General features: G+C 43.5%; 3 protein-coding genes across 4 annotated transcripts in view; all 3 read left to right on the top strand.

The window, feature by feature from the left end:
• LOC310782756 (rho-associated protein kinase 2-like) overlaps positions 1–11,536 on the top strand; it is a 51,332-nt gene extending 39,796 nt beyond the window's left edge. For both annotated transcript variants that reach the window (XM_083643493.1, XM_083643492.1), the window contains 11 exons: positions 505–691; positions 1,365–1,458; positions 1,820–1,914; positions 2,272–2,460; positions 2,925–3,093; positions 4,754–4,821; positions 4,952–5,040; positions 6,238–6,316; positions 6,546–6,813; positions 8,110–8,413; positions 10,251–11,536. In XM_083643493.1, the coding sequence (XP_083499619.1) occupies positions 505–691; positions 1,365–1,458; positions 1,820–1,914; positions 2,272–2,460; positions 2,925–3,093; positions 4,754–4,821; positions 4,952–5,040; positions 6,238–6,316; positions 6,546–6,813; positions 8,110–8,413; positions 10,251–10,254 (1,546 nt within the window). In that variant the 3' untranslated portion in view covers positions 10,255–11,536. The remainder of the gene's footprint in view (positions 1–504; positions 692–1,364; positions 1,459–1,819; positions 1,915–2,271; positions 2,461–2,924; positions 3,094–4,753; positions 4,822–4,951; positions 5,041–6,237; positions 6,317–6,545; positions 6,814–8,109; positions 8,414–10,250) is intronic.
• An 8,179-nt stretch (positions 11,537–19,715) lies between these two features.
• On the top strand, positions 19,716–20,714 carry LOC310782028 (uncharacterized protein; the record flags this gene model as incomplete). The annotated part of the gene is made up of 1 exon (XM_083642679.1): positions 19,716–20,714. One exon carries the CDS (start codon positions 19,716–19,718, stop codon positions 20,712–20,714), a length of 999 nt encoding a protein of 332 aa, XP_083498805.1.
• Positions 20,715–21,258: 544 nt separating this feature from the next.
• On the top strand, positions 21,259–22,531 carry LOC310782337 (uncharacterized protein; the record flags this gene model as incomplete). Its single annotated transcript, XM_083643004.1, has 2 exons — positions 21,259–21,278; positions 21,511–22,531. The coding sequence occupies exon 2, from the start codon at positions 21,521–21,523 to the stop codon at positions 22,529–22,531; it is 1,011 nt and encodes a 336-aa protein (XP_083499130.1). The 5' UTR covers positions 21,259–21,278; positions 21,511–21,520.
• Positions 22,532–24,973: the final 2,442 nt, after the last annotated feature.

Below are 24,973 nucleotides of genomic sequence, written 5' to 3'. Positions count from 1 at the left end.
TTTTACTCCCTTTCCGGCCACGATTCTGGTCCCATATAGAGGACACCTTCCCACTGAATTGTGGGATACAATTGTCCCTCCTTGGTTTCTCCTCTAGATAGTACAGATAAAGTACAGTTGAGGGACCTATAGCATCACAATACAATATCCACATTTTAATCATCTAACAGCCTTATCCAGATTAGTGTTATTAGCCCACTGTAAGTTCACATTGCACAGCTAAGAGGATTTGGACTTTTAAGTGGATAAGTGATAAGTGTGGGTTAACCAGATTAGTGGTTTTCCCAGATGCTTGAAGACCCACAATAACTGTGGACACAACTGTTTTACCCATAGTGGATCCAGAGTAGCTCCCACGCCTTGAGGATGAGGTCGGTCAGATATTATGTCCAGACCATACGCAATTTCCTTCTGACCTAATGACAGCTGTCGGTATTCTTGCAGAGCAGTCCACCAGCTTTTATCCAATACTAACAATTTTCATATTCCCTCCCGCCTTGGCAGGGATTCCCTAACAGCCCAGCTGGAAATCAGTCTGACCAAGGCGGATTCGGAGCAGCTGGCTCGCTCCATTGCTGAGGAGCAGTACTCAGACCTGGAGAAGGAGAAGATCATGAAGGAGCTGGAGATCAAAGACATGATGGCCAGACACAAGCAGGAGCTCAGCGAAAAGGAGGCCACCATCAGCTCGGTGAGAGAGAGGGCGAGGGAGGGATGGAGGTGGGGAAAGACAGTGGGAAATGAGATATGGTATATATGATGTAATGTAGTACATAATGTAATAGGATGTGTAGTATGTGTGGTGTAGTCATTCAATGGGAAATATGATATCATCCTGTAATTTAGGGGAGTGGCAGTTTGGGTCAAATCATTTTCTCTCTTTCTTCTTTTTGCAATTTATTTTAAATTGACATTCAGCATCAAAGCAATGTCTCCACAAAATGTATTCCAGACACTGTATAATATACATCACATAATCATGTGTGCCAATCCCACTTCTCCGAAAAACACACACACAAAAGAAATAACAACAACAACATGTGTGCAATTAGGGAGTGAACTTTCCATTGGGTCACATCATTTCCAATTGATTTAATTCAGGAAGTGGGTTTTCTTGGAATTCCAACACTGGAACACTTTAGTGGCAATAATGAGGGACTCTTACTTTCAATCCACCAAGAATAATTAAAGAATGGAGGCTCTGTTGTTATTATCCGAGTAGGACTTTAAATTTCCATTTGAATTTCATCAAATTATATTCCTGGTATAAATATGTTGTGACAAAGTTTCCTTGAAGAAATCATTCAAATCGTTGTTTATCAAGTTAGTAGACACTCTCACCTCTCCCCTGACGCCCCCTATAGCTGGAAGAGTCCAATCGCACCCTGACAGTGGATGTGGCCAACCTAGCCAGCGAGAAAGAGGAGCTCAACAACCAGCTGAAGGAAATGCAGCAGCGTGAGTGTCTCTTTGAGCCAAGTGCACTAAAGATGATGATAAGTCCTGTTTAAATGCCCAGAAGATTTATGGGGAGCAAGTATTCGAAATGTTGTAGGAATTTGTTAATGATCTTTTTGTGTCCGTTTGTTTGATTGGCTGCTGGCAGAGTTAGTATTAAAGAATAATAACTCAAAATATTGCATTTAATAGCTGAAGACCTGGGGCTTTCCACCTATTCAACAAAACAAAAAAAGAAATATCTGAACACAGATTCTAGCAAAATATTGATCTTGAAAATTGCACTATACTACTGGACTTTATGTGAAAATGTGTAGGAGCTCTGTATTGATGTTTCTATTCCTCTCTGCCGTTTACTCAGAGGTCCACAAAGCCAAGGACGGGGAGAAGCAGATGAACTGTGTCAAGATCTCCTTTGAAAAGCAGCTGCAATATGAGAGGACGCTAAAGATTCAGGTGTGTGTGTGTGTGTGTGTGTGTGTGTGTGTGTGTGTGTGTGTGTGTGTGTGTGTGTGTGTGGACTCCTACAGGTCTGGAGATTCAGGGGAAATATGGATAATCCATTTGATAATGTACAGATCTATCTAAAGTATGGGAATTTGAAATGGATAATGTGCAGTAATACTGGACATCCAGGTAGTGCAGCGGTAGATTCCCTGCCTACCAACACCAGGGTCGCAGGTTCGAGCCACTGCGTTGTCAGGTTCTTATACAGTCAGAATTGCCTGTGTCTGTGGGTGGGAAGCTGGATTAAGCTGATTCACTGCTTGCATATTTCTCCTCATACATTTGTACCTGTATTGTCGCTCCCAGGCTGTCAACAAGCTAGCTGAGGTCATGGCCCGGAGGGAGACACTGCGAGGCGGTCACCGCGGCAATGAGACGGAGGTGCGGCGCAAGGAGAAGGAGAACAGGAAGCTGCAGCTGGAGCTGAGATCAGAGAGAGACAAACTCAACAGCACCATCATCAAGTACCAGACTCAGCTCAACGACATGCAGGCGGTCAGTACACACACACACACACACACACACACACACACACACAGCACCATCATCATCAACACCTGTCACTGATGTGACGAAAGTGGCGTAAAAAAAGGTTTTAAAAGGTATTGAATTTAACTTCAGGATTCCTGCATATACCCTGAATTAGCAAGCTAACTTGCCTCAATTGTGGAAATGTGACTTCCTTGACTATTGTTTGGGTCAGTTACAGGCTGCAGTCATTCAGAGACTGGTCACCAGTAGAAGTCGTTAACGGTCATAGATGACCTAATGCCCCTTTAATCCTTCGAACAACAGAGACATGGATCTTGTAAAAGTGAGGGCAGCTGAATAGAGATTAGTAACATTAAGTGGAAGGATCTCTCTGTATTCCCATCTCTTCCATTGTGAAGCAATACGTGTGTGTGTGTGTGTGTGTGTGTGTGTGTGTGTGTGTGTGTGTGTGTGTGTGTGTTGTGCAGCTGATAGCGGATGAGAGCCAGGTTCGTCTGGAGCTCCAGATGGCTTTGGACAGCAAGGACAGTGACATCGAGCAGCTTCGTTGCCAGATCAGCACCCTCAGCGTTCACTCCCTGGACTCCACCAGCATCAGCAGCGGCAACGACCTGGACATGGATGACAGCTACCCAGGTAGACCACGGTGCCCCTCATCTCAAACCGATCATGATCTGCCACCAACGTGTCCATTCAAAGGCTCCATTTCTTAAAAAAGAAAATACACGCAAACTCTTTCTGCATTCCTCTCTGTGCAGTCTCCCTTCCTGTGGTCTTCCTGTTTCCTTTCAGTCGCCTCCTGTTTTCACTTGCCCTCTCTTTATCTTCCAGTCCTAGTTGTTTTTGACCTGTTCCCCCCTCTTCCTTCCCCCCCCTGCTTTTATACGCTTCCTCTCCCCTCATTTCCCCTCTCGACACCTCTGCCCCGGGTACGTGCGGCGCAGTGCGCATCACTCACTCCCACACCTCCCAGTCAATGTCCTTCACCTACCAGCGCACGCACAAATCGGTGTCCATCGGCACCCGGCCCGACCTGCGCTCGGCTCGCGCCCTCTTCGACTCGGGCTCTGACTCCGAGGAGGAGCAACAAGGCTGCGGGCGAGATGGGCAGGTGGACGGGGGCCGCCGCCCCCTGGCACTCACCTACGATCAGCCCCCAGAGCCCGAGCGTGCAGGTGACCCTGCATGGAGGCTCAAACCTGGGTTGAGGTTCACTCGTTTCAAAATGGAAAATTGAAACTGTGATAACATTGGTAGTGTTGATTCTCACAAACCTTCCAGCTGTTATCCACCAAAACGTTTGAGAGTGAATTACCCACAACTCGGGTTCAAGCCTGACAAAGTTCCAGCATGACCCTCCTCCTGCATCTCTGTTTTGACTCAGTCTGCTTTAATCCTGTTGTATGTTCAGCAAATGCACACATACTCAGTTTGACTTTGCCCTGCTGTGTTAAAATCTATTCCACTACAAGAGGTGTGTGTGTGTGTGTGTGTGTGTGTGTGTGTGTGTGTGTGTGTGTGTGTGTGTGTGTGTGTGTGTGTGTGTGCGTGTGCGTGCGTGCGCATGTGTGTGTCTTGTTGGACTGTTTGAGAGTGAAGTTTGCTGTGAAGCATTACTCCTAAAGTTAAAGGAATACCTTGACCCTTTAGGTAGTGATTGACCGATTAATCGGCCGATTATGGCATTTTGAGATCATCAGCATCGGCCGATGCCTGCGCTCACAAGGCCGATAAACAACAAACTTTTTTTATGCGAGTTTAAAAAATATATATGTTTCATTGATAAGTTTTTATAACCACGTTTAGATTTCTGATTACCTGTGGACATTTATTTAGTTGATCATTTTTTTTAATAAGTGCACTGCGGACTGTGCAGATCTAATTATGCAAACAGACAATTTTGTGTCTAATTTGTTATTATTAAATTGTTTTTTTTTATCAGATACAAAAGAATGAATAAAAAAATCTACGTGATATCGGCACTATATATCGGCCGTCGGCCACCCTGCACTCTAAATATCTGCATCGGTCATTGAGAAACCCATATCGGCCGACCACTACTTTTAGGTAATTTTTCATCATCAGGTCTGAGAGTGGCTGGTTAGGATTCTAATCATTGCTCATTGAAACCAGGTTTGAGGCTAGGTTTCAATGAGGAAACGTTTCCCTCAATGTGATGAGTGTGTGTGAAGGGGTACCAAACAATCTGCCACCTTAGATTCAAAATGTCACAGTATTCCTTTAAGCTCTTCACACCTCCCTTCTGAGTGAACATCTTCTCGTTTCCTCTCCATAGACACCAGACTGGAGGGCTGGCTCTCCCTGCCTGCCAAGAACACAAAGCGATTTGGCTGGGACAAAAAGGTGACACCTTCCTCATAATTCCTTATCGTCACAGATTTTTTTTTAAATCACCATTGCTGTAGTGTCATTTCCCCCACTAACCTTGTTTTGCCCTTGCCCCCCCCCCCCCCCCGCCCCCTCCCTGATGTAGTATGTGGTGGTGAGCAGTAAGAAGATCCTGTTCTACCACAGTGAGCTGGACAGAGAGCAGTCCAACCCCTTTATGATCCTGGACATCAAGTTAGTCACTCCAGCGCCCTCCTTCTGTCCAGTGTGCACAGTTTGATTTATTTCGCTGCAACCCTGACTTCAATATTTCACTATAACTTTGTCTTCAGCATACACAATATAGACTATAACTGTCTTCAGCATACACAATATAGACTATAACTGTCTTCAGCATACACAATATAGACTATAACTGTCTTCAGCATACACAATATAGACTATAACTGTGTCTTCAGTAGGGGTGGGGGAAAAAATCGATTCACCTAAGTATCGCGATTTTTAATGTCACGATTTTTTGGATCGATCTTTTATTCCAGAATCGATAATCGCAAAAAAAAAAAAAATAATTGTGTGCTTGCAGTCAGGCCACTCACTGAACAGCAGGCCAGGCGCCGCCTACTTGTTTACTAGTGGTTTTATTACTTTATTAGTTAGTCTGAAGTAATAATTACACTTCAGGGTTAAAGTGGGTGCATCTCATTGTAAAATTGGACTTCAAACGGCCCAAATCTGGCTTCAAACGGCCCAAATTTCACGCGCGTTGGCCCATATCGGCCTGGCCTGCTTGGTATCTAATGCCCGGCCTGAATTATGATCCCAGTCCGCCCCTGTTTTTAACTATATCGCCCAGCCCTACTCATGATATAATATACAGTCTCTAGTGTATGATTCAACTTTTCCCATGTTCTAATCTAGTGTAAAAAAGCAAACAAACTGAAAAAATAAAAGAAAAAAATAAACAAAAATCGCAATAAATCGTAATATCGAATCGCAATAATCGTAGAATCGCAATACTTAAGAATCGCAATATAAATCGAATCGGCACCCAAGAATCGTGATAGTATCGAATCGGGAGATAAGTGAATCGCCACAGCCCTAGTCTTCAGCATACACAATATAGACTATAACTGTCTTCAGCATACACAATATAGACTATAACTGTCTTCCACATACACAATATAGTCTTTCTGCACGGTTAGTGAAGATAAGAACCCATTGTGATTCACTGCAAATGCTTTGCACGAAAGTCACTGGAGTGTGATTCAAGAAACTAGTCTTCCTCCTGTCAGAGTTTGTAGTCGTTATTGTGGTGGGAAGACGGTCATTGTGTTGACTTAGAATGATTTAAATCTCTCTATACTTATATCATTATCATTAGTTATTGTCCTAGGTGAGGAGGCTTAACTCTGCCACATCTCTCCCTCACAGTAAGCTGTTCCACGTCCGACCAGTCACTCAGACTGATGTGTACCGTGCAGAAGCCAAAGAAATCCCAAGGATATTCCAGGTAATTTGATCGGATCACACAAATAATGTTTTTTTTTCTCAGTGAGCTTGTTATTCTGGGAGCTATCCCATAAACTGAGACCCCCCCCCAGGTTCTCTTTTGTTTCTGTCCTCTCTCCATCTTTGCCAGCGTGTCACTATAAACATTTGTTGTCACCTTTGTTTTTCTCAATGTCACCCGTCCACTCCAATAACGCTTCAACAAAATTGCCTTCTCCTCCTGTTCCTAGGTCCTGTATGCCAATGAGGGAGAGAGCAAACGGGAGCAGGAGTACGCGGTGGAGCCGCTGCCCTTCGGCGAGCGTCCCTCCTACATCGGCCACAAGGGGCACGAGTTCATCCCCACGCTCTATCACTTCCCGTCCAGCTGCGAGGCATGCACCCGCCCGCTGTGGAACGTCTTCAAGCCCCCACCGGCCCTCGAGTGCCGCCGCTGCCACACCAAGTGCCACAAAGACCACGTGGACCGAAAGGAGGAGGTCATCGCGCCTTGCAAGGGTGAGTCCACTGAGTCCAGGGCTCACATGGAGTTCATATGGAGCTTTTTCATCTCAACATGGTACCGGAAGACTCGCCCGGCTGGTTTCCTATAGACCCCTTGCATGAGGTCCCAAGTACATCGCTTACAAGCACATAAGCACCTTACGTGGCTGTTACACCACTGTAATATTGAATGTTCATGATGTTCGTATGTTTTTGTTTCTTTTCTTTTCTTGTGTCTGAGCCTGTTTGTCTGTTTTGTTTGTGTTCTATAAGAAATATAAAATACAAAATATTGGGGGGGAAACATGGTACCGGAAGATCGTTTGGAGGATTAAGGGTATGAGTCCTGATCGTTGCACTAGTGCCTCCTCTGGTCGGTCGGAAGCATGCGTGCTACAATCTACAGTCTACAACTCTCCCCAGATCGGCAGAGGGGGTGGAGCAATGACCGGGACAGCTTTGCAAGGGAATGTGGTCAAGTACAATTGGGGGAGGAAATCAGAAGAGGGAAAAAATTACACATCGAGATTATGTCACTCAGATACACCAATCATGTTCTTTTCTCTACTTTTCTTAATAGATGTACTGAAAAGAATGTGATAGGCCAATGTGACAGTGAAATGTATTTGATTGGTCATTATCAAATGTGTTTGTTATGTGAGAAAAGAGTAACATGTACACGTTTCGACCCATTCGGGTTGCCATATAGGCCTACATGTTTTCACCAACAGTGGGGTTCCTAAAATCTGCAGTGATGCAGGTGGCACAACAATTTACAAATGCATTTAAAAAAAAACATGAACTGTAAGTATAGGAAATATCAAGAAAAAAACATCAATCTAATTTTTTTCCTGCTGCTGGCATTTTTACTGGAATTATGACCTAACCAATATACATTTTGTTGACAATTCATCAGTTGACTATCATCTTTATTTAAACACAGACATATACAGTGTAGGTGCAGAGTTCTAAGCCTCTCCACACTAGGCAACACCCACCATCTCTCCTGATTGTGACTGGTTGAGAACTGGCTTGCCTGTTAGACCTAACAGATGGGCAGTAACATACTGAAAGATCTCATCCAAATGAAGTTTAGCCTGCGTGACACAGTTCGCCAATTATCCATCAAAGAATGATGTCGAATTGGGTCCCAAAAATCATGAAAAGGGCCTTCAAAATCCAAAGAACCATGTGAGTGCTACATCAAAAGAATTGATCTCAGTGGAAGGAAATAAATCTTCCTCATCCCTGCTTGCAGTACATTATTCTTACCGCCCCTTTAATCCATATGTTATCTGTTTTCTTCTGCAGTGAACTACGACATGTCCACCGCCAAAGAGCTCCTCCTGCTAGCCAACTCCCAGGAGGAGCAGCAGCGCTGGGTCAGCCGACTCATCAAGCGCATCCCCAGGAAGCACCCGACCACCAGCCCCACCTCCGCGGCACAGCCCCACACCCCGGAGCCCAGGGCACGCTCCTCTCCGCTCGTCTCGCCCCGCCACTCACCCAGGGCCCCCCGCCACTCACCCAAAGACTCCTCTCACCTGTCGCCCCACCGCGGAGCCGTCAAGGTCCAGTCCAGCAGCAGACAGCAGCAGCCTGCAGAGAAGCCCAGGTGAGGGACACTCAGAGGTTTTACTGGGCTAACAAACAGTTGTAAGTTATTAAAGTTAGTCCCTCGTAACTTTCACCCACGTTAAAATTCAGTTTATTTTTGTAGTCTTTTCATCTGACTGCATTGACCAGTTCCTCCAGGATTTTGCTGAGGTTTTTTGTGCGTGATTGTTGCAATCAAAGATGCTTGATTTTGTAGCGGTTTTGCAAGTTTTATTTATTTTATTTTATTTATTTATTTGGGATAAAATTGCAGAAACTTGAAAAAGAAAATTGCTGGATTTTTTTGTGTGTCTTGCAGCAGTTGATTGAATTTGCATTAATTGTTGCAATCTTAAAATCGCAATTTCCTGGAGGGACTTGTTGACTGTTCGCACATTATTTAGACCATCTCATTCATAAACTCACACTCCCTGCGGCTACAATGCTGTCTAGTGCAGTAGAAAGGGCTTAAAGCTGTGACGGACACATGCAAACCTATTGAACCTTTAGTACTTGCATAATGCTGTATGCAGAATTAATGCTCCAACTGGGCCTAGAATCTAGGCCCTAGATAGCCACATGCTAATGCTTTGATCACCATCGACCGTCAACCTTTTTCAGCCCTAGGACCCCTTGGTTGATAGGGAAACAGAGCAGGGACCCCCTACGATTAAAAAAGTAAATAAATTAATTTGTTGCATTTTAAGCATGACTTATAATAACATATTTACCGTAATCCCTTATTAACTTATTTATATACTCATGGGAATCATTCATTTTGTAAATAATCTTTGTCAAAAGTAGTTTATTTATTGCCTATTAATGCTTGGAGTTTACTCATTATTTTTTGCCTAAAATAAAAAAATTAAATGTTCACAAACTACTTTGACAAAATTTGGCAGTACCACTGCAGACCACCTGTTGAAGACCACTGTATTAGTCTATCACAGCTGCGTTAATGGCAAGGAAAGAACAGCAAAGGTACCAAACTTCTAAGGAAGTTGCTGACGGTATCATTCTTGCTTTCCGCACACAAGTGTGACTGATTACGATACACTCAGTAATGTCAGTATGGCCTCTCACAGCTCAGCCACAACCTAACCAGCTCTCATCCCCCAGCGCTGGCCCCATGCTCCGCATCATCCTCCACTGACCCCCATGACCTCTGACCCTCACCTTTCTAATGTCTCTCATGCTGGGAGACTGTAAGTAGCAGACCTGCAGTGTGCCTGTCTGTCCACTGTGCCTACTGTATTAACCTGCCCAGCTTCTCCTCACATACTGCAGCATATGTCTAAGTCAGGAGTCATGGACTACTTACAACTCTGTACTGCCCCCTGGTGAATGAGGCATGTACTGTACCCACAGTTATGTGTAGTACTGAAGGTTGACCCCCTTGGTGAACCCCGTACTGTTTCAGATTGCTTGAGTTTGGCCTGAAAGACTGGAGTTGGTCGTTGGATGATATCGATGATGATGATGATATGTTCTTCTGAGGAGGTGGAAAGAGGGGTTACAGAGGGTAACTGCACCTCTGCATGAGATGCCTCTGATAGATGTGGGTTTGCAGTTAGTAGTAGTGCATGCACTGTGTGAGTTTGAATTTGTGTGCAAATCATGAACGCTGTCTTTGAGCTTGATTTTTGCATACAGTTTACCTCTTGTAAATACACAGACCAAGATTATTCTCAGTTCAGTCTGCTTTTTTGGCATATTATTTTAAGCACTGTGTGGCTACTGGGTCGCTTCCTTTTTTGTTTTGTGTGGATTTGGTGTGGGCGTGCATTTGAAGTCGTGCCATGCAGTTTCATGCATCCCAGAATTTCACATCATTTTCATTCCCTCTCTCTCCACAGTTAACCCTGGCTGCTCAGAGAGCTGTATTTTCACCAATGTGGATCAGTGATGATCACGGTCTGGATGCAGTGCCTACATGTGTTGTTTGTTCAGGGGACAAAGACTGCAAAACGCCAAACATGGACAGAAACATTTGCAGAAAATGGCTTTCATCATGGGAACTGGGACTCTCCGTGTCATTTTTACAATGACATAAACACAGTGTTCATCTAATCTCTATAGTGAGACTTTCACCATCGGGAGTAAAACTGAAACGCCTCAAAACAAGCTGACACAAACATGGACATTTCCTCAGATACATTGACTCAATTGAATTTGGTTTTGTGAAGTTTTGTGTTAGGCATGTGTGTGAACATTTGTATATATGAGTGAGAGGTGTGTGTGTTGTAGCAGCTCACAGTATGTGATGATAGTTTTATTTTTATGAATACAATGTATATCTCAGCACATACTACAGTATATACTCTTGACCTGTAAATGTACGAATATACAGTTTTAATGAATGGGCAGTTTTACATCGTATAGTCAATCTTGATGCTCTTCCGGATATACAGTACTGTGCAAAGGTCTTACTGTAGGCACCAAAGGGTTTTTATATAACTTGTGTCAGATGTTTATTCTTATTTTTCCCTTCTGCATTAGTGTGTCAGAATAGACTCTTGATATTTAGAAACTTTTAATTTAATTATTTTTGAAAGCATCTTCGCTTTAGTTTTCTTCTTTTTCTAAGACTTTTGCACCGTACTGTATTTTAAGCAAAAACAAGCAAAACAATGTTACAGCACATGACAGAATAATGTGAACAGAAACAGTGTATGCCTATATATTTTCCTCTTGCCATCCATGACAAAATCAAATAAATACTGATACCTATACAAGGAATAATTAATGCATTCATACTTTTAAAAAGGTGTAGGATTTCCTCTTTTATTGCCATGCGATGAAAGCCAGCAAAAAGGCTTGTCACCATTGCAAACAGTGACCATAATCATCTACTTTGTGCTTTCATGTGATATTTGGGAGAAATTAATGACACAATAAAATAATAAAGCAGCAGACATGGGGCATAATGAGATAATTACTGACAGTCAATCCCACTGAAGCTATAGACTGTTTCAACTCGACTACATAAACATTCTAAATTACCCAATAACTGACAGGACATAAGCTAGGTTCCAAACTGTTCCCTAGCAACACAATTCCGTGAAAACGTCTATAAAATGTAGAGGTAATGAGTGTTTTATTCGAAATCCTCCACAGGCTTGCTTTAATTAACTACAATAATAAATACAACACACACACACACAAAATAGGTTGTGGTTTCCCTTTAATGGATTAAATTAAACCTTATTTAACCTAATGACTTTAACTTTTGAGACAAAAGACGTTTACTTGCTGATACCACACATGCAAGTGTGTCCCATAAAATAATCTGAAAGAGCAAAATCTGGTTTACTGGTAGAAAAGCTAGCACCTGCTAAAACCACTAAATATTAATTAAATCTCTTTAAGAGCAGTGTGTAAGACCTCTCACTGGGATAATTTTTTAACTTATTTCTGGAAAGTTGACTGATGACAATTCAACTGTCTTCTACTTCGCTAGTAGGAGAAGCAATTTGGGGTTCTGTGCTTTGCTCAAAGGCACTTAAATTAAACAGTAGTTGTTGAGGATGGGGAGAAATTCATCTTCCCCACCAAGATCTTCCCAGCCTGTCTGGTATTCAAATCATCAACGTTCTAATCTGGTCACAAGCCAACTTCTCCAACCTCCCGTGAAAAGTTGGGTTACAATCAGTCTTGTTTTTTGCTGCCTCGTCTGTAGTAGAATATGGTCGCCAGCACCCAGGAATTCAATGATGTCAAGATGCAGATCCTCAGGAGAACTGGAGGATCCGAAGACACATTGACACCAGTCAGTTTAACTATTCACATGCAATATGTTGTTCATATGGCCTGTAACAGTCTAGTCAGTATTAGCAAATAACGGTTCTTTCTCCAAGTTCTCTCAAGTGTGTTCATTAATGTATGCTGAAATTTCTACAAACGAGCAAGCTTTATGTTTGTAGTAGTGCTGCCATTTTCAAAATATAACATACCTGTATTATTATATTCCCAGAAATACAATTTGTAGGCCAAATAATAGCGAGGGGAGGGGCAAGCTTTTATCTCACTTACACAGATGGAACTGTCGTAGCGCATGGGAAAATCATTTGTATGCCAACACTGATGTGCAAAATGCATTAGTCATACAGTGTGTGCCGTATATTCAACAGTATTGATTTGAACTAGAAGCCAATATACTGACCCTGCTTGTCATCTGTTGTCATCAGCGTAGTGAACGTCCTTGCTAAAGGGGCACACGATGTTTCATTCCAAAGATAAATAGTCAACATGAGTGACACATTTGCTTACAAACTGATAGCATAGCAGGCATGAAAGTAAAACTCACTACAGAACTTCATCAAAGTTTCTAAGTATTTTAAGACCTTTGGTTACGAAAATAGAAAGCTGTCGAGGGTAGTGTACGTCATTTGTAGTTACAGAAAAATCTTTGGGGATGGATATGCAATGTTTAGAGTGCTTACCAAGGCAGGAGTAGGTAGACATGGCCGAGGAGAGGGCACTGACCTGGGAAGAATCCTGGGACTGCCACAGAGACTGCAGCTGGACAAACTTACTGCTGGCACTGATGATAGTAGATGCACTCTGAGAAGGCGAGAGCAGGTGTTATGAACAGGGAGCAGGGGTTTTCAAAGTGGGAGGTGAGCCTCCCCTCCCCAGGGGGGCTCCAAGCAGTTTCAGGGGAGGCTCAGTGAATGGAAGTGGAAATATTACGTTATTAAATTAGTTGTCAAAAGGAGATCTCATAGAATAGCCTACATTTGTGTTAAAGAGATAGTTTAGAGATACAGAAACTAATAAATAAATGCCTTCAGACAGACTTTTTATGTATTTGATGCAGTCTGAAGTATGTCAAACAGCAATATTAGTCTAGCTTAGCTCAATTGTTGAGTGTCTATGGGATTAGATAACAATCATGATCCCATTGGCATCCAGGAATTCAGCGAAGGGGGCTCCTTTTTCCAAGCGTTATCTGGGGGGAGGCCCACAATCTCAGACTTTGAAAACCCCTACAGTAGAGGGTAAACTCAACTAACCTGTCTGTGCCTATAGAGAGCCAAAGTGGAACGTCACTTCCTGCTTCAGCACTGTACCAGAGATTTTCCTCCGCCATTTATTTTCCCATCGACATTCCGTAAAATGCTTATAAAAAGTTTTACTGGTTCAAACCAAACGTTCAGCTAACGCTATAATCAGGAGACACCTGATGTTTTACAAAATGTCGATGGGAAAATAAATGGCGGATGAAACTGGTTCAGAGCTGAAGTAGGCAGTCACTTTGCCTCTCTATACTTTTTGTCAAGTAAAGCTTAGTCTGAGTCATTCCATGAGACCAGTATGGTTGTATTTTATCTATTGAGTCACCAAAATAAATTTGTAATGCTTTTTACATCAATTGAAATGTTGCCTTTAATAGAAATCTACATATAATGTCATAGTTTCTTCCCCTCCCCATTTTCTCCCCAATTGTACTTGGCCAATCTTTCCCCCTGCTGCCCCGGTCGCTGCTCCACCCTCTATCGATCTAGGGAGAGCCGAGACTAGCACCATGCTTCCTCCGACACATGCGCAGTTGCCAGCCGCTTTTTTTCACCTGACAGCGGGGAGCATCACCGGCAGGACGTAGCACGTGCAGGATCACGCTATTCCCACCAGTTCCCTTCCGCCCCAAACCGGGCAGGCGCCCCTTTCAAGCAGAGGAGGCGCTAGTGCAGCGACCAGAACACATACCCTCATTCCGGCTTCCCACCTGCAGACTCAGCCAATGGTGCCTGTGTGGATGCCCAACCACACCGGCGGTAACACAGGGGCGCGAACCTGCGACCCTATGTTGGTAGGCAGGGAATCGACCGCTACACTACCTGGACGCCCCAAATAATTTGTCCTTGAAAGGGGCTTGAAATATGCTTGAAATCGATCATTACAAAAGAGTGAGACTGAAGCATTCAAAATACAACTAGAAAAGCTCACCATGACCATATCAATGATCCATCCCTGTACTGTCAGGAGTTGCCATCCGCATACAAATCTGGAGGAAAACATGTAAGACTACAACAGGTGGGATGAAACATTCAAAGCATAATGACTACATAACGAAACAATATGATGGTGTATTGATATTAAAATATGCTTATTGTCATGAAGGACACAGCATTGAGGATACAGGACGCTGTAGGCGAGGCTCTGTCTCAAACTGCAGCTGTAGTTGAGGAGGAGAATCAGCAAAATGGTGTCTGAAATAGAGGAGGTTTGGATTTCATTTACTCTTGTGCTATTGTTACAATCCTGATATGAGGATCATATTGCCCAGATATCAAATCAAAGTATCCTTAACAAAAAATCAATAGATATATAATATCCAAGGCTATCATGTTTGTGTTGGGGACTTTAAGTGTGACTGTGGCACTCCAGAGTGAGTTTATAGTGACCTTATCACACTATGGCATCACTATAACATTCCCATAATATTGCTATAGGTACTTGGGCTATATTTTCTGTGCCTTATATTTGTTTGTATCCTTTTTAAAATGTATTAAATATTAATATGTTTTGTTGCTTCTGGTTAGGCCTATATTTCATAAGAAGCATGTATGACTGACAACAATAGGAGCTACAGTACCTTGCAAAAGCAGTGCTGGAAATTCAATGTATGTGGAAATTGGATGGTTATGATACCGCTGGTAGGTCACAAACACAATATGTCTGGAATGAAAATAACATTTTGTTGAAAGATTATTATACTGTAATAATATAATTAGTGGCATGTTAGGCTACTTAAGTGAGTTTACTGACATCCTGCTATTACTACAGTATTCCTGTGCAGTTTTTTCAATCATGAGAGGCCAGTTGGTAGGATTTAACAACCTTTATTTAGCAATTGGCATGCATGGAAAATACTTTGGCGCATGACTCCATTGGACAGAGGCGCTCCTCTTGAGGCAAGAGGAGGGCATCTGCATAGGCTAGGATAGGGGATCCCCCCGTGGGGGATCCTACAGGAGTCGAGACTGGTGGCGGACTGGGGAGGTGGGTGGGGCAAAATGACGCTTCAGAGGACAGCTTCAGGGGAGATGGACTGCCGTGAAGCTAGCTGCTGCTATGATCGGCCAGAGAGAGAGAGGTGACGTAGAACCCTTGCTATATATACGAGAATGAACTGACATCATACTTGGACTTGAATACTTGGACAACATAGCTGACATCATACTAACTTGACTGACGTCGCGGGGTGATCAGGTTATGCATGTGGGGCCTTCTGCTTGAAATTTGGTCTAGAGACCTCACTTCTCTATACATATATTAACTGAATATTTAAAACAGTTTGGCTTTACTGTGGTAGTCCTATAGTGTGACAGCCTATATTGTTGGGTTAAAGAAAGAAAGAGGGGAGGGGAAGTGCAGTATTTTCAAACACGACCGCCAGTGTCTGGCCTGTCTGCCTCTCTGCTGCCCTTTACATTGCAGTGTGAGGCTCAGGCTGTCTGTGGGAGTTACAGGGCCCCACAGCTGCAGAGCTATACTGAGAGCAGAGCACAGGATGCATGTTTCCAGTCTCCTTCACCTCCTCTCATGCAGTGTCACTTTACTACAACATGTCACCATCGTTATAAACATCAGCCTACTGTACAGAGTAGCTAGCCGGCCTTTAAGCTATTGCAAAATGTCAGTAGGCTAATAACAGACCTCACAATACCTTGAAATTACAAGTAGCCTACTCAAATGAAAATATATAACTTATCAATATGTGTGTTCTATGTATTTACATTAAAGTAAAGGTTACTGGTCAGGTTCAGACTTAAAGGTTCACCCCAAAATCAAAATAGTTTTCCTCTTACCTGTATTGCTATTTGTCCATCAGATTGTTTTGGTGTGAGTTCCACTTTAGCACCACAAGCCGAGTGCCATCCAGTTCCATTGTATTCGAAGAGAAGGCAGACGTCTCTACGGCCGATGTCTCCAAAACTCGGCAACTCACCCCAAAACAAGATGGATAAATAGCATTACAGGTAAGAGGAAACATAATTATGTAATTTTTTTTTGGGGGGGGGGGGGGGATTGAACTGTCCCTTTAATTAAATTGAACCTTATGGGCCTGCACTGTTCTAAACAGCTGAGAGACTGACATCTTGCACCAGTTTAATAAAACAAACACAAGAGCATAAATGTTTTGATGCTGACTTGGTATAATTACTCTTGACTCAATTATGTCCAACCCACACCTACTGTTACATAACACCAATTAGAGGGGCAGGTCAAAGAAAACAAACAACAGTAAAAAAAAAAAAATCTCTAGTGGAAAAAACGTACTTAAAAGAACATCACGGATTAGACGAGGTACACCGTGCACATCTTGAGATCTCAGCCAAGGCAATGGGTGCAATAGTCTGGTCTCTCTTACTTACCCTGCCAACTCGAGCAGTAAGCCTGCTAAGCTCAGACCTTTGGACGACTTCTCTTTGGTCAGGATGAGAATCTGCGGGAGTTTAAGAACCAGACAAATCAGAAATGTGCTGTACGTGGCGATGTTTACAAGAGCGCTGTGCACTTCCATCTCCTCTCCAGCTCAGCAATGAGCTGAAGTGTTGCACAGGCAGACGCCTGACAGGTGACAGTAATACCCAGAACATGAGAGCCTGCTCAGAAAGAACATGCAGGGCAGCTACAGTATAGGAATGCTGTCTGTCCAGTTACAGCATAAACATGCAGGGCAGCTACAGTATAGGAATGCTGTCTGTCCAGTTACAGCATAAACATGCAGGGCAGCTACAGTATAGGAATGCTGTCTGTCCAGTTACATGCAGGGCAGCTACAGTATAGGACAGCTGTCTGTCCAGTTACAGCATTTGATGGCCCCTTACCTCGAGGTGATTCAACCGTTCTGTACACATTCCTTATAAAAATAACTATACAAAACTATAATACATTTTAAACACGCATATCACACAAAACTATTATATAACGTCCTATATACTGTAGGAATATTAAAGTGATACCACAAGAAATAAAAAAGACATGGCCACAGTTACACATTCAGTTTCAGCGATTCTCCAAAAGTGTAATATCTGACTGTAGGGTTGGCTCAGGATAGGTCTGTCTCTATCTTGCATGTGGAGTGAGTGGGCTTGACTGAAATAAATCTTTCAGAACAGCCTAAAGCAAACTGGCACTCGGCATACATAATGTAGGCCTAATGGCTCGTCCTGTTGGCCAACTGCTTCAAATCATATTTCACACTGCCGGGCTACAGTATGTTCTAATTTCTTATATAGTATTAAATCATATTTCACACTGCCAGTCTACAGTATGTTCTAATTTGTTATATAGTATTACTGCACCAACCACCATGACCTAGGGTTGCAGGCGGCTGCAAGGAGCCTCATCATCACCATCAGTAATCGACAGTTATGCTCGTTGTCGCAACAGGGTCTGTAAGCTGTAATATGCATTATGTGGTCTGTCTCTTTAACAGCTGACACCCATGCCTTCCTCGTAATGCTATGGACAATATACTGCCCCAACTGATCCCAGTTAGTTACTGGAGTATTAAAGGACAACTTCACTGAAAAACAACGCTGATTTATTTTGCACATGATCTCACACATGTCCGAAAACTCAACGGTTTTGCAGGCATTCATTTAGTTTGACAGTTATTGAGAGTTGAGTTGATTTGAGTTAAGCTGTGGACCAGTGATTTGTGCATGAATGACATCACTGGTCCTTAATCAAATCAACTCTCAATAACTGTCAAACCAAATTAATATCTGCTAAGTTTTCGGATGTGTGTCAGATCATGTGCAAAATTAACCAGCATTGTTTTTTTCTGTGAAGTTCTCCTTTTAACGTAAGCAAGAAAGATCGGAAGCTCGAGCACAATTTGTAAACAGGATGAAGAACTTGGGATCTTAGCTCACCAGTAGCTGGTGTGGTCCTTAACCCCTTCAGAGGACACCTTCTGTCTTGAGAGGTCGAAGAGCACAAGCCTTGCTTCCATGAAGCCTCCAGCTCCGGCTTTTTGTAGCTGTTCAATAGTTTTCATTTTCTGGAATTTCCCAAGCTAATGGCACTGTCAACTTGGTACATGTACTGTAGACTTCTGACCCACTAAGTGAAACAATCTGTCTGTAAAGAATTGTTGGAAAAATCACAAAGTAGATCAGATGTCCTAACCGACTTGCCAAAGAAAGGTTTTAATGACTTCAACCTACGTGTATGTAAACTTCCGACTTCAACTGTATCTGATGTATTGGCAAAGTGGTATGTTCATCTAACCTAGCCTGGGTGAATGTGACGTCACAGACTATGCCTGTAACGTCAGTCTTCTACTGATATTACACAGAGGTCACGTGGAGGCTGGGTTTACCCAGGCTACATCTAACCCTCCTCTGAACTCCGTGTTCTACAATCACTGCAGATATTGTCTTAGCTGCTCCTCCCCACCTGCTGGATGAGCCTCCAGCTTGCTGAGACACATCTCTGCAGGGTTACTGGACCAGCTGTCCTCTGCTGAATATATGAAATGTAATTCAGATGAAGATGGAAAATGCCTTTCTCCATCATCTGTCACTTGTGTGAGTCCCAGGACTCTAACAGATCAGTCAATCATATCACTGAGAGGGAAATAGACATGAATATTGCATAAGAACTTGTGTGCGCAAGCATGGGTGGGTGGTCTCTCTCTCTCTCTCTCAATCCCTCCCTCCCTCCAACCTCTCACATATTTCCAAAAATCCAAAGTACAAAATAATGTAAACACCTAACTTATCTTCAGTTAGTAGCAAACCATCAGACATTCATGAACTTGAAATGTGTATTCTTCCAACATTTCAGAAGACTTTAATGGCATGTTTCAGCACCGAAAACACACAAAGCAATTTATGTTTCAAGAAACCATACCAGATCATACTTATCCCAGTAGGTTACATTGTGTCATACACCCTTTTGCAACTCTGTCCTTGACAAATGACAGCGGAGTGACGGGTCCTTGTTTACTCAATAAATAACGATGATGTCAGCGGGAATCTGCTCCCCAATGACACAGTATAGGCTATGTTGCAAGTGAGGACTGAATCTGATATAAGGAGCAGTTTGGCCAACATTCATTCAGTTTAAGCTTCAAAACAACAGTAAGTTTGATTTTGTTTTTCATGTTACTGGACATTACGTGCATGGACTGTAAATGATTAGTCAACTGTAGCCTACTGGTCTTTGTGGTCAAATATTGCATCGGTTTGGTCATTGTAAAAGGAAATATCTTATATAGCCTACAGTATAATATCTTTACGTTTTCTGATGTGTTGTTTTCCTCAGAATTAAAACACCAACTCCTTTGTTGTCTCCTAGTAATGAAAACCTGGTGCGGCCTTGCTTTGCTGTGGTTGTCATATTTTGGCCATGGCACTCTGTCTTGTCCGGAACTTTGCAAATGCTATCCCAGAAGAGCCGAGCTGGTCTGCCATGACGTACCCCTGACCGAGTTCCCGTCCAAGGGTCTCTGGGAGAACATCACCCAGCTGACAATCCAGTTCACCAACATCACCTCCATCTCCAAGCACCACCTGAGCGCCATGCCCCTGCTGGAGGGTCTCCACTTAAACAACAACAAGCTGAAGAACCTCTCCTCTGACCTTTTTCGGGGCGTTCCTCACCTCAACACTGTGGATCTCCGAGACAATCAACTGGTTCACCTGCCTCCGAATGTCTTCAGCCACGCCCTGCTCCGCAGTCTGGTCCTCAAGAACAACCTGATTAGCAAAGCAGAGGCTGAGTGGCTTCCAGAGAACAGCAGCCTGACCTGGCTGGACTTGTCCGGGAACCATCTGACGGAGGTCCCGTCGGCTCTGCTTCAGAAGCTGCCCCATCTGGAGAACCTGGACCTGTCCTACAACCGTCTGGAGAAGATCCCCCCGAATTCTCTGGACCCGCTGACCAAGCTGGAGAGACTTAACCTGCAGGAGAACAAGCTAGGCAGCCTGGATGCGTCTGTATTCCAGAACACCCGTAACTTGACGTACCTGTTCCTCCCTCAGAACCGGCTCCAGAGGCTCCCCCAAAGCCTCTTCCAGGGCCTGGCTCAGCTCAGCACTCTGGGTCTGGAAGACAACCTGTTGAGTCACATCCCGCCAGGTCTGCTGGACCAGGTGTCTTCTTGGGATGAAGGGGGACTGGACTTGACCGCCAACCCCTGGCAGTGTGATGGGAAGGTGGAGTACCTGTGGAGATGGCTGCAGAAGAACAAGAAGCATGCTTTCGTAGCAGAGAACATCATATGTGCTAAACCTCAGTCTCTAGCAGGACGCTCTGTTGTGTCACTGACAGAGAGCGAGCTAAGCCTCCAGTCTTAACTCATCTCATCTTCTTACCCCTCATTATGTGATATAGTAGTAAATCATTCAGTCTGTCACTGAAATCTCCCTTTTTATCAGTGCAATGTAAGTTTAATCAAATATAAAGATAATGAGTGAACATTCTTGCTTTGAGGATTTTCTGTCTCTCCTGAAACTTTGTTTAGGGTTTAAATGTGTTCTGATCTGATCTGATTTTCTTTAAAAGATGATGTGCAAATAACAAGAATGTGTGATTTTGAAAATGGAGGAAATCTACTTTTCATCAATTACTTTTTATTCAATTTTCATTTTATTATAATATAAACTATAAAAAAAAACAATTCTGACATGCATGGAAATATAATTTAAAAATATTGATTTATGTGTGTGTGTGGTAACATCTTTTTGGAAAGTACAGAAAAAAATAATTACTCACCGATTGACAAACAGGTTTGTTTGCTTGGCTTTGTTTATCTCTTGCGAAATTCCCTCCGCATGCATTGGTGGCAATGAGAAAGACACGAGTGACATTATATAAAAGTCCGCCAGCACAAACGGAGGGAATTCTGCTGTGCCTCTCAGGTAAGATGGATCATTTATGATCATACTGATGATAGTAACAAAATATTTTTTCAAGTTATTTGACAAAAAAGAAATCTTTGGGACAGGAATATGGAATATGTATGGATGTTTTCACAATGCAATAATGTCTTCACACATACAACTTCTATTACTGCACTCTTCTGATATCCTATAGGCTTACTTTATCTTGTATATCCTGTACTCTCATGTGTTTGTTTTTCTTTCTGTGCAGTGGTTTAAAGATGAACGTGTGGCTGCTCCTCACCCTCATTGTCCTGGCTGAAGGTGCCCGGTGCTGCCCAGAGCTATGCTCCTGCTCAGATTCGGGGGAAGAGGTGGTTTGCAGCCAAAACTCCCTTATACATTTTCCCATAGACGATTTACCTCGCAACACCTTTCGATTATCCATACGATCCACCAACCTCAGCGTTATCACAATCAGTGATTTGAGTGCGGTGCCGCATTTGAACAAGCTCCATCTGTACCATAACAAGCTGCAGAGCCTTCCCTCTGACCTGCTCCGGGGCGTTCCTTACCTCAACATCTTGGATCTCACAGGGAATCAACTGGTTCACCTGTCTCCCAATGTCTTCAGCCACGCCCCCCTCCACAGCCTGGTGCTCAAGAATAACCTGATTGAAAAAGCGGATGCAGAGTGGTTTCCTGACAACAGCAGCCTGACCTGGCTGGACTTGTCCGGGAACCGCCTGACGGAGGTCCCGTCTGCTCTGCTTCATAAACTGCCCCATCTGGTGAATCTGGACCTTAGTGATAACAGTCTGCAAGAACTGCAAGCAGACGCGCTGGAGCGACTGCACCATTTAGAGTCCCTGAATCTTGCCGGTAACAATCTAAGCACCCTGCACCCCACAACCTTCGCCAACACCCCACAACTAACTCAACTGTTTCTGCAGGAGAATGGGTTACAGGAGCTTCCTGCGACACTCCTGCAGGGCCTCCAACACCTGAACATGCTGCTGCTCAATCAAAACCAGTTGCAGCATCTCCCTTCAGGTCTGCTGGGTGAGAGAGACTCCCTAATTAATGTGATCTTGACACAAAACCCCTGGGTGTGTGATGAGAAGATGGAGTATCTGTGGAAGTGGATCACTGTCCATCCACAGAAGGTCTTCTTTCTGGAGGAGGTGATATGTGCTGGACCCGAGGCTCTCAAAAGTCGACAAGTGGTCTCTTTGACTGACAATGAGCTTGGTCTTGTAAAATCAAAAAACAATACCGGTATTCAAAATTAGTAATGGGATGGATCAGAAAAAAGTGGATATTTACTTGTATTATTCATGAATTCCAAATTTAATTAAAATACAGTATGATGCAGTCATTGTGTCCAATACTGTCATTTCAACGTATTACTTCTGAATCAGTTTACTTGATTTCATGTTAATTCACCAAATTTCCCTTTTAGTTTGTTCTCTTTTTCTCGCAATCTCTATTTGACTTCATTATTTGGGTATACCGTCCAGCCCACTGGGTGGCGTAAGATACTCAATACATTTTCAAAAGCAATGAGTTGGACAGACAATGAGCCTCATCTATAAGAGGCTTTTATTTACCAATTCTGTGACTAATAAATCCAAGCCAAAAGATGTTACGAAAAATTCATCTTGATTATATATCGATTTTTCAGTTTTCTGTCACGTAAATCATTGTATTATTCAAAATATCAATGCAACATATGTTTTCATCTTTGAAAATATTTAAATATGCAATGAAGGATGCAATCAAATAACAAGTTTTGGAAATGAGGAGCCTTCTCCAGCACACACTTTTCTATGATGAAGCAAAGAAATGGATAACAACAGTGGCAGAAAATCACAGGGTATTCAACCAAACCGCTCTCTTCCTACCTGGTATTAATGTGGTTTCAGATTCTTGGTTCCTTCCTCTCCCAGCTCTCTCTCACTTGTTAGATGCATCATAGATGGCAGCATTGCTTCAGTCTTGCCCTTTCGTTTGTAATGATGGGGTGCATGTGGGAGTGTGTGGGCAGTGCAACGCTTCAGTCTTCCAGTTCAACTCATCTCACTCTATGCGTTTGCATCGCTCTGTCTCGCTTTCCTTCTGTCTGTCTGTCTCTCTCACTCACTCTGCATCTGAGTGTTTGGATAGATACCTACCGTATGTCCATGGGCCCCTGTCCCCAGGACATCTTGATCATTGTGAGTGCGCCCGACAGTAATTTATGACTCTAAATAAAACATCAAGCATCGTCTCCTCTAGAGGCCGTTACTTATGAAAATTAAACCTGGTTCGTAAAAGCTCCCCAAAGAACAGGACCAAAACTCAAGAGGTTTGAAGTGAGTGTCCCCTTCGCCTCCCCCAGCTTGTAAACATACTCATTCCAAAGGTTAAAGGTCAAATCCCTAACTAGACCGGCTGGGGAAATCTGGTTGGAAAAATGTGAATGAATGTGTTCTCCTTGAGGTAGTCTTGACCGAGGCACATCAATCAATCAGTCAAGCCTTATTCGTGTAGTTTAAAGCTTGATCGATCGATTGATTGTTAGTCTCCATCCATTACTGACTTCCTGCAAGCTCCCATGCAGGGAGCATGTTCAGCATAAGTTCCCTGGATAAATAACATAGACCATATAAACAAAATAAAGGTAGCCTATAAGATTGGCAGCCCTCCTCCCCTGATCAGTATGGGGGAGTGAAGGTTGTCTGGCAGCCTGCCGCTGTGATGATGGACTGACGGTGAAATAAAAAGGTCACTATGGCAAAGGTTTTCATAGACCTGAAAATCACTTTGGCCTTTCTGACTTTGAGCTGTAATAACTGAGATGGGCCATGATTGCATAATAGTCGGTCGACCAATGAACACTGACATTTTTAAGCGGTGCAGTCCATCGTGTGTCCGTTGTAGCACAATGTCCGTTTGCAGCATGAGAAGATAGACCAATCAGGAGTAGCATATGCATATGGAGAGGGGGACGCGGGAGAAGGGGCCGGATGCAGCGCTTACTTATGACTTCAACACCTGTGTGTGATTTTTGTCATAATTAGGAGACACAAAAAGGGTGAAATGGACATGGACAGGTAATAATTATGTAATGATTCAGTAGCCTACTTGTGCAGTAACCACTCAGAATGATGATGCAGCACTTTAGTTTACTGATTAGCTACTCTGACATTTGATTAGGAGTTACTCAAGGACTAGTCTGACTCACTGAAGCAGGCTGCGGGCTCTGACTCACTGGAAGCAGGCTGCGGGTTCTGACTCACTGGAAGCAGGCTGCGGGCTCTGACACACTGGAAGCAGGCTGCGGGCTCTGACACACTGGAAGCAGGCTGCGGGCTCTGACACACTGGAAGCAGGCTGCGGGCTCTGACTCACTGGAAGCAGGCTGCGGGCTCTGACTCACTGAAGCAGGCTGCGGGCTCTGACTCACTGGAAGCAGGCTGCGGGGATAAGCTTGGCCATTGGCTCTGACCATTTCAGTCGGAGCAAAGGGAAAACCCTTTCCGCTCCCTGCATGTCGCTCTCAAATGCCTCCGCCGCTGTGAAACAACAACAGCGCTAGCTAGCAAGCTACTGTAGCAACCTACATGCTGAGAATGCCAAGTGTTGACGAAGATTTGGATTGTGCAATAAAGCAGACCTGCTTGGTACTTTTGGTGGATGGTTGTAAAGACAACAGAGCCTTTTTTCCTGCTATACCAGAGAGAGAGTAAAAG

Source organism: Poromitra crassiceps (assembly GCF_964638095.1).
Source record: "Poromitra crassiceps genome assembly, chromosome: 9".
NCBI classification, from domain to species: domain Eukaryota; kingdom Metazoa; phylum Chordata; class Actinopteri; order Beryciformes; family Melamphaidae; genus Poromitra; species Poromitra crassiceps.
The sequence above is the reverse complement of the archived record's forward strand: the minus strand, read 5'-3'. Positions and strand labels throughout refer to the sequence as shown.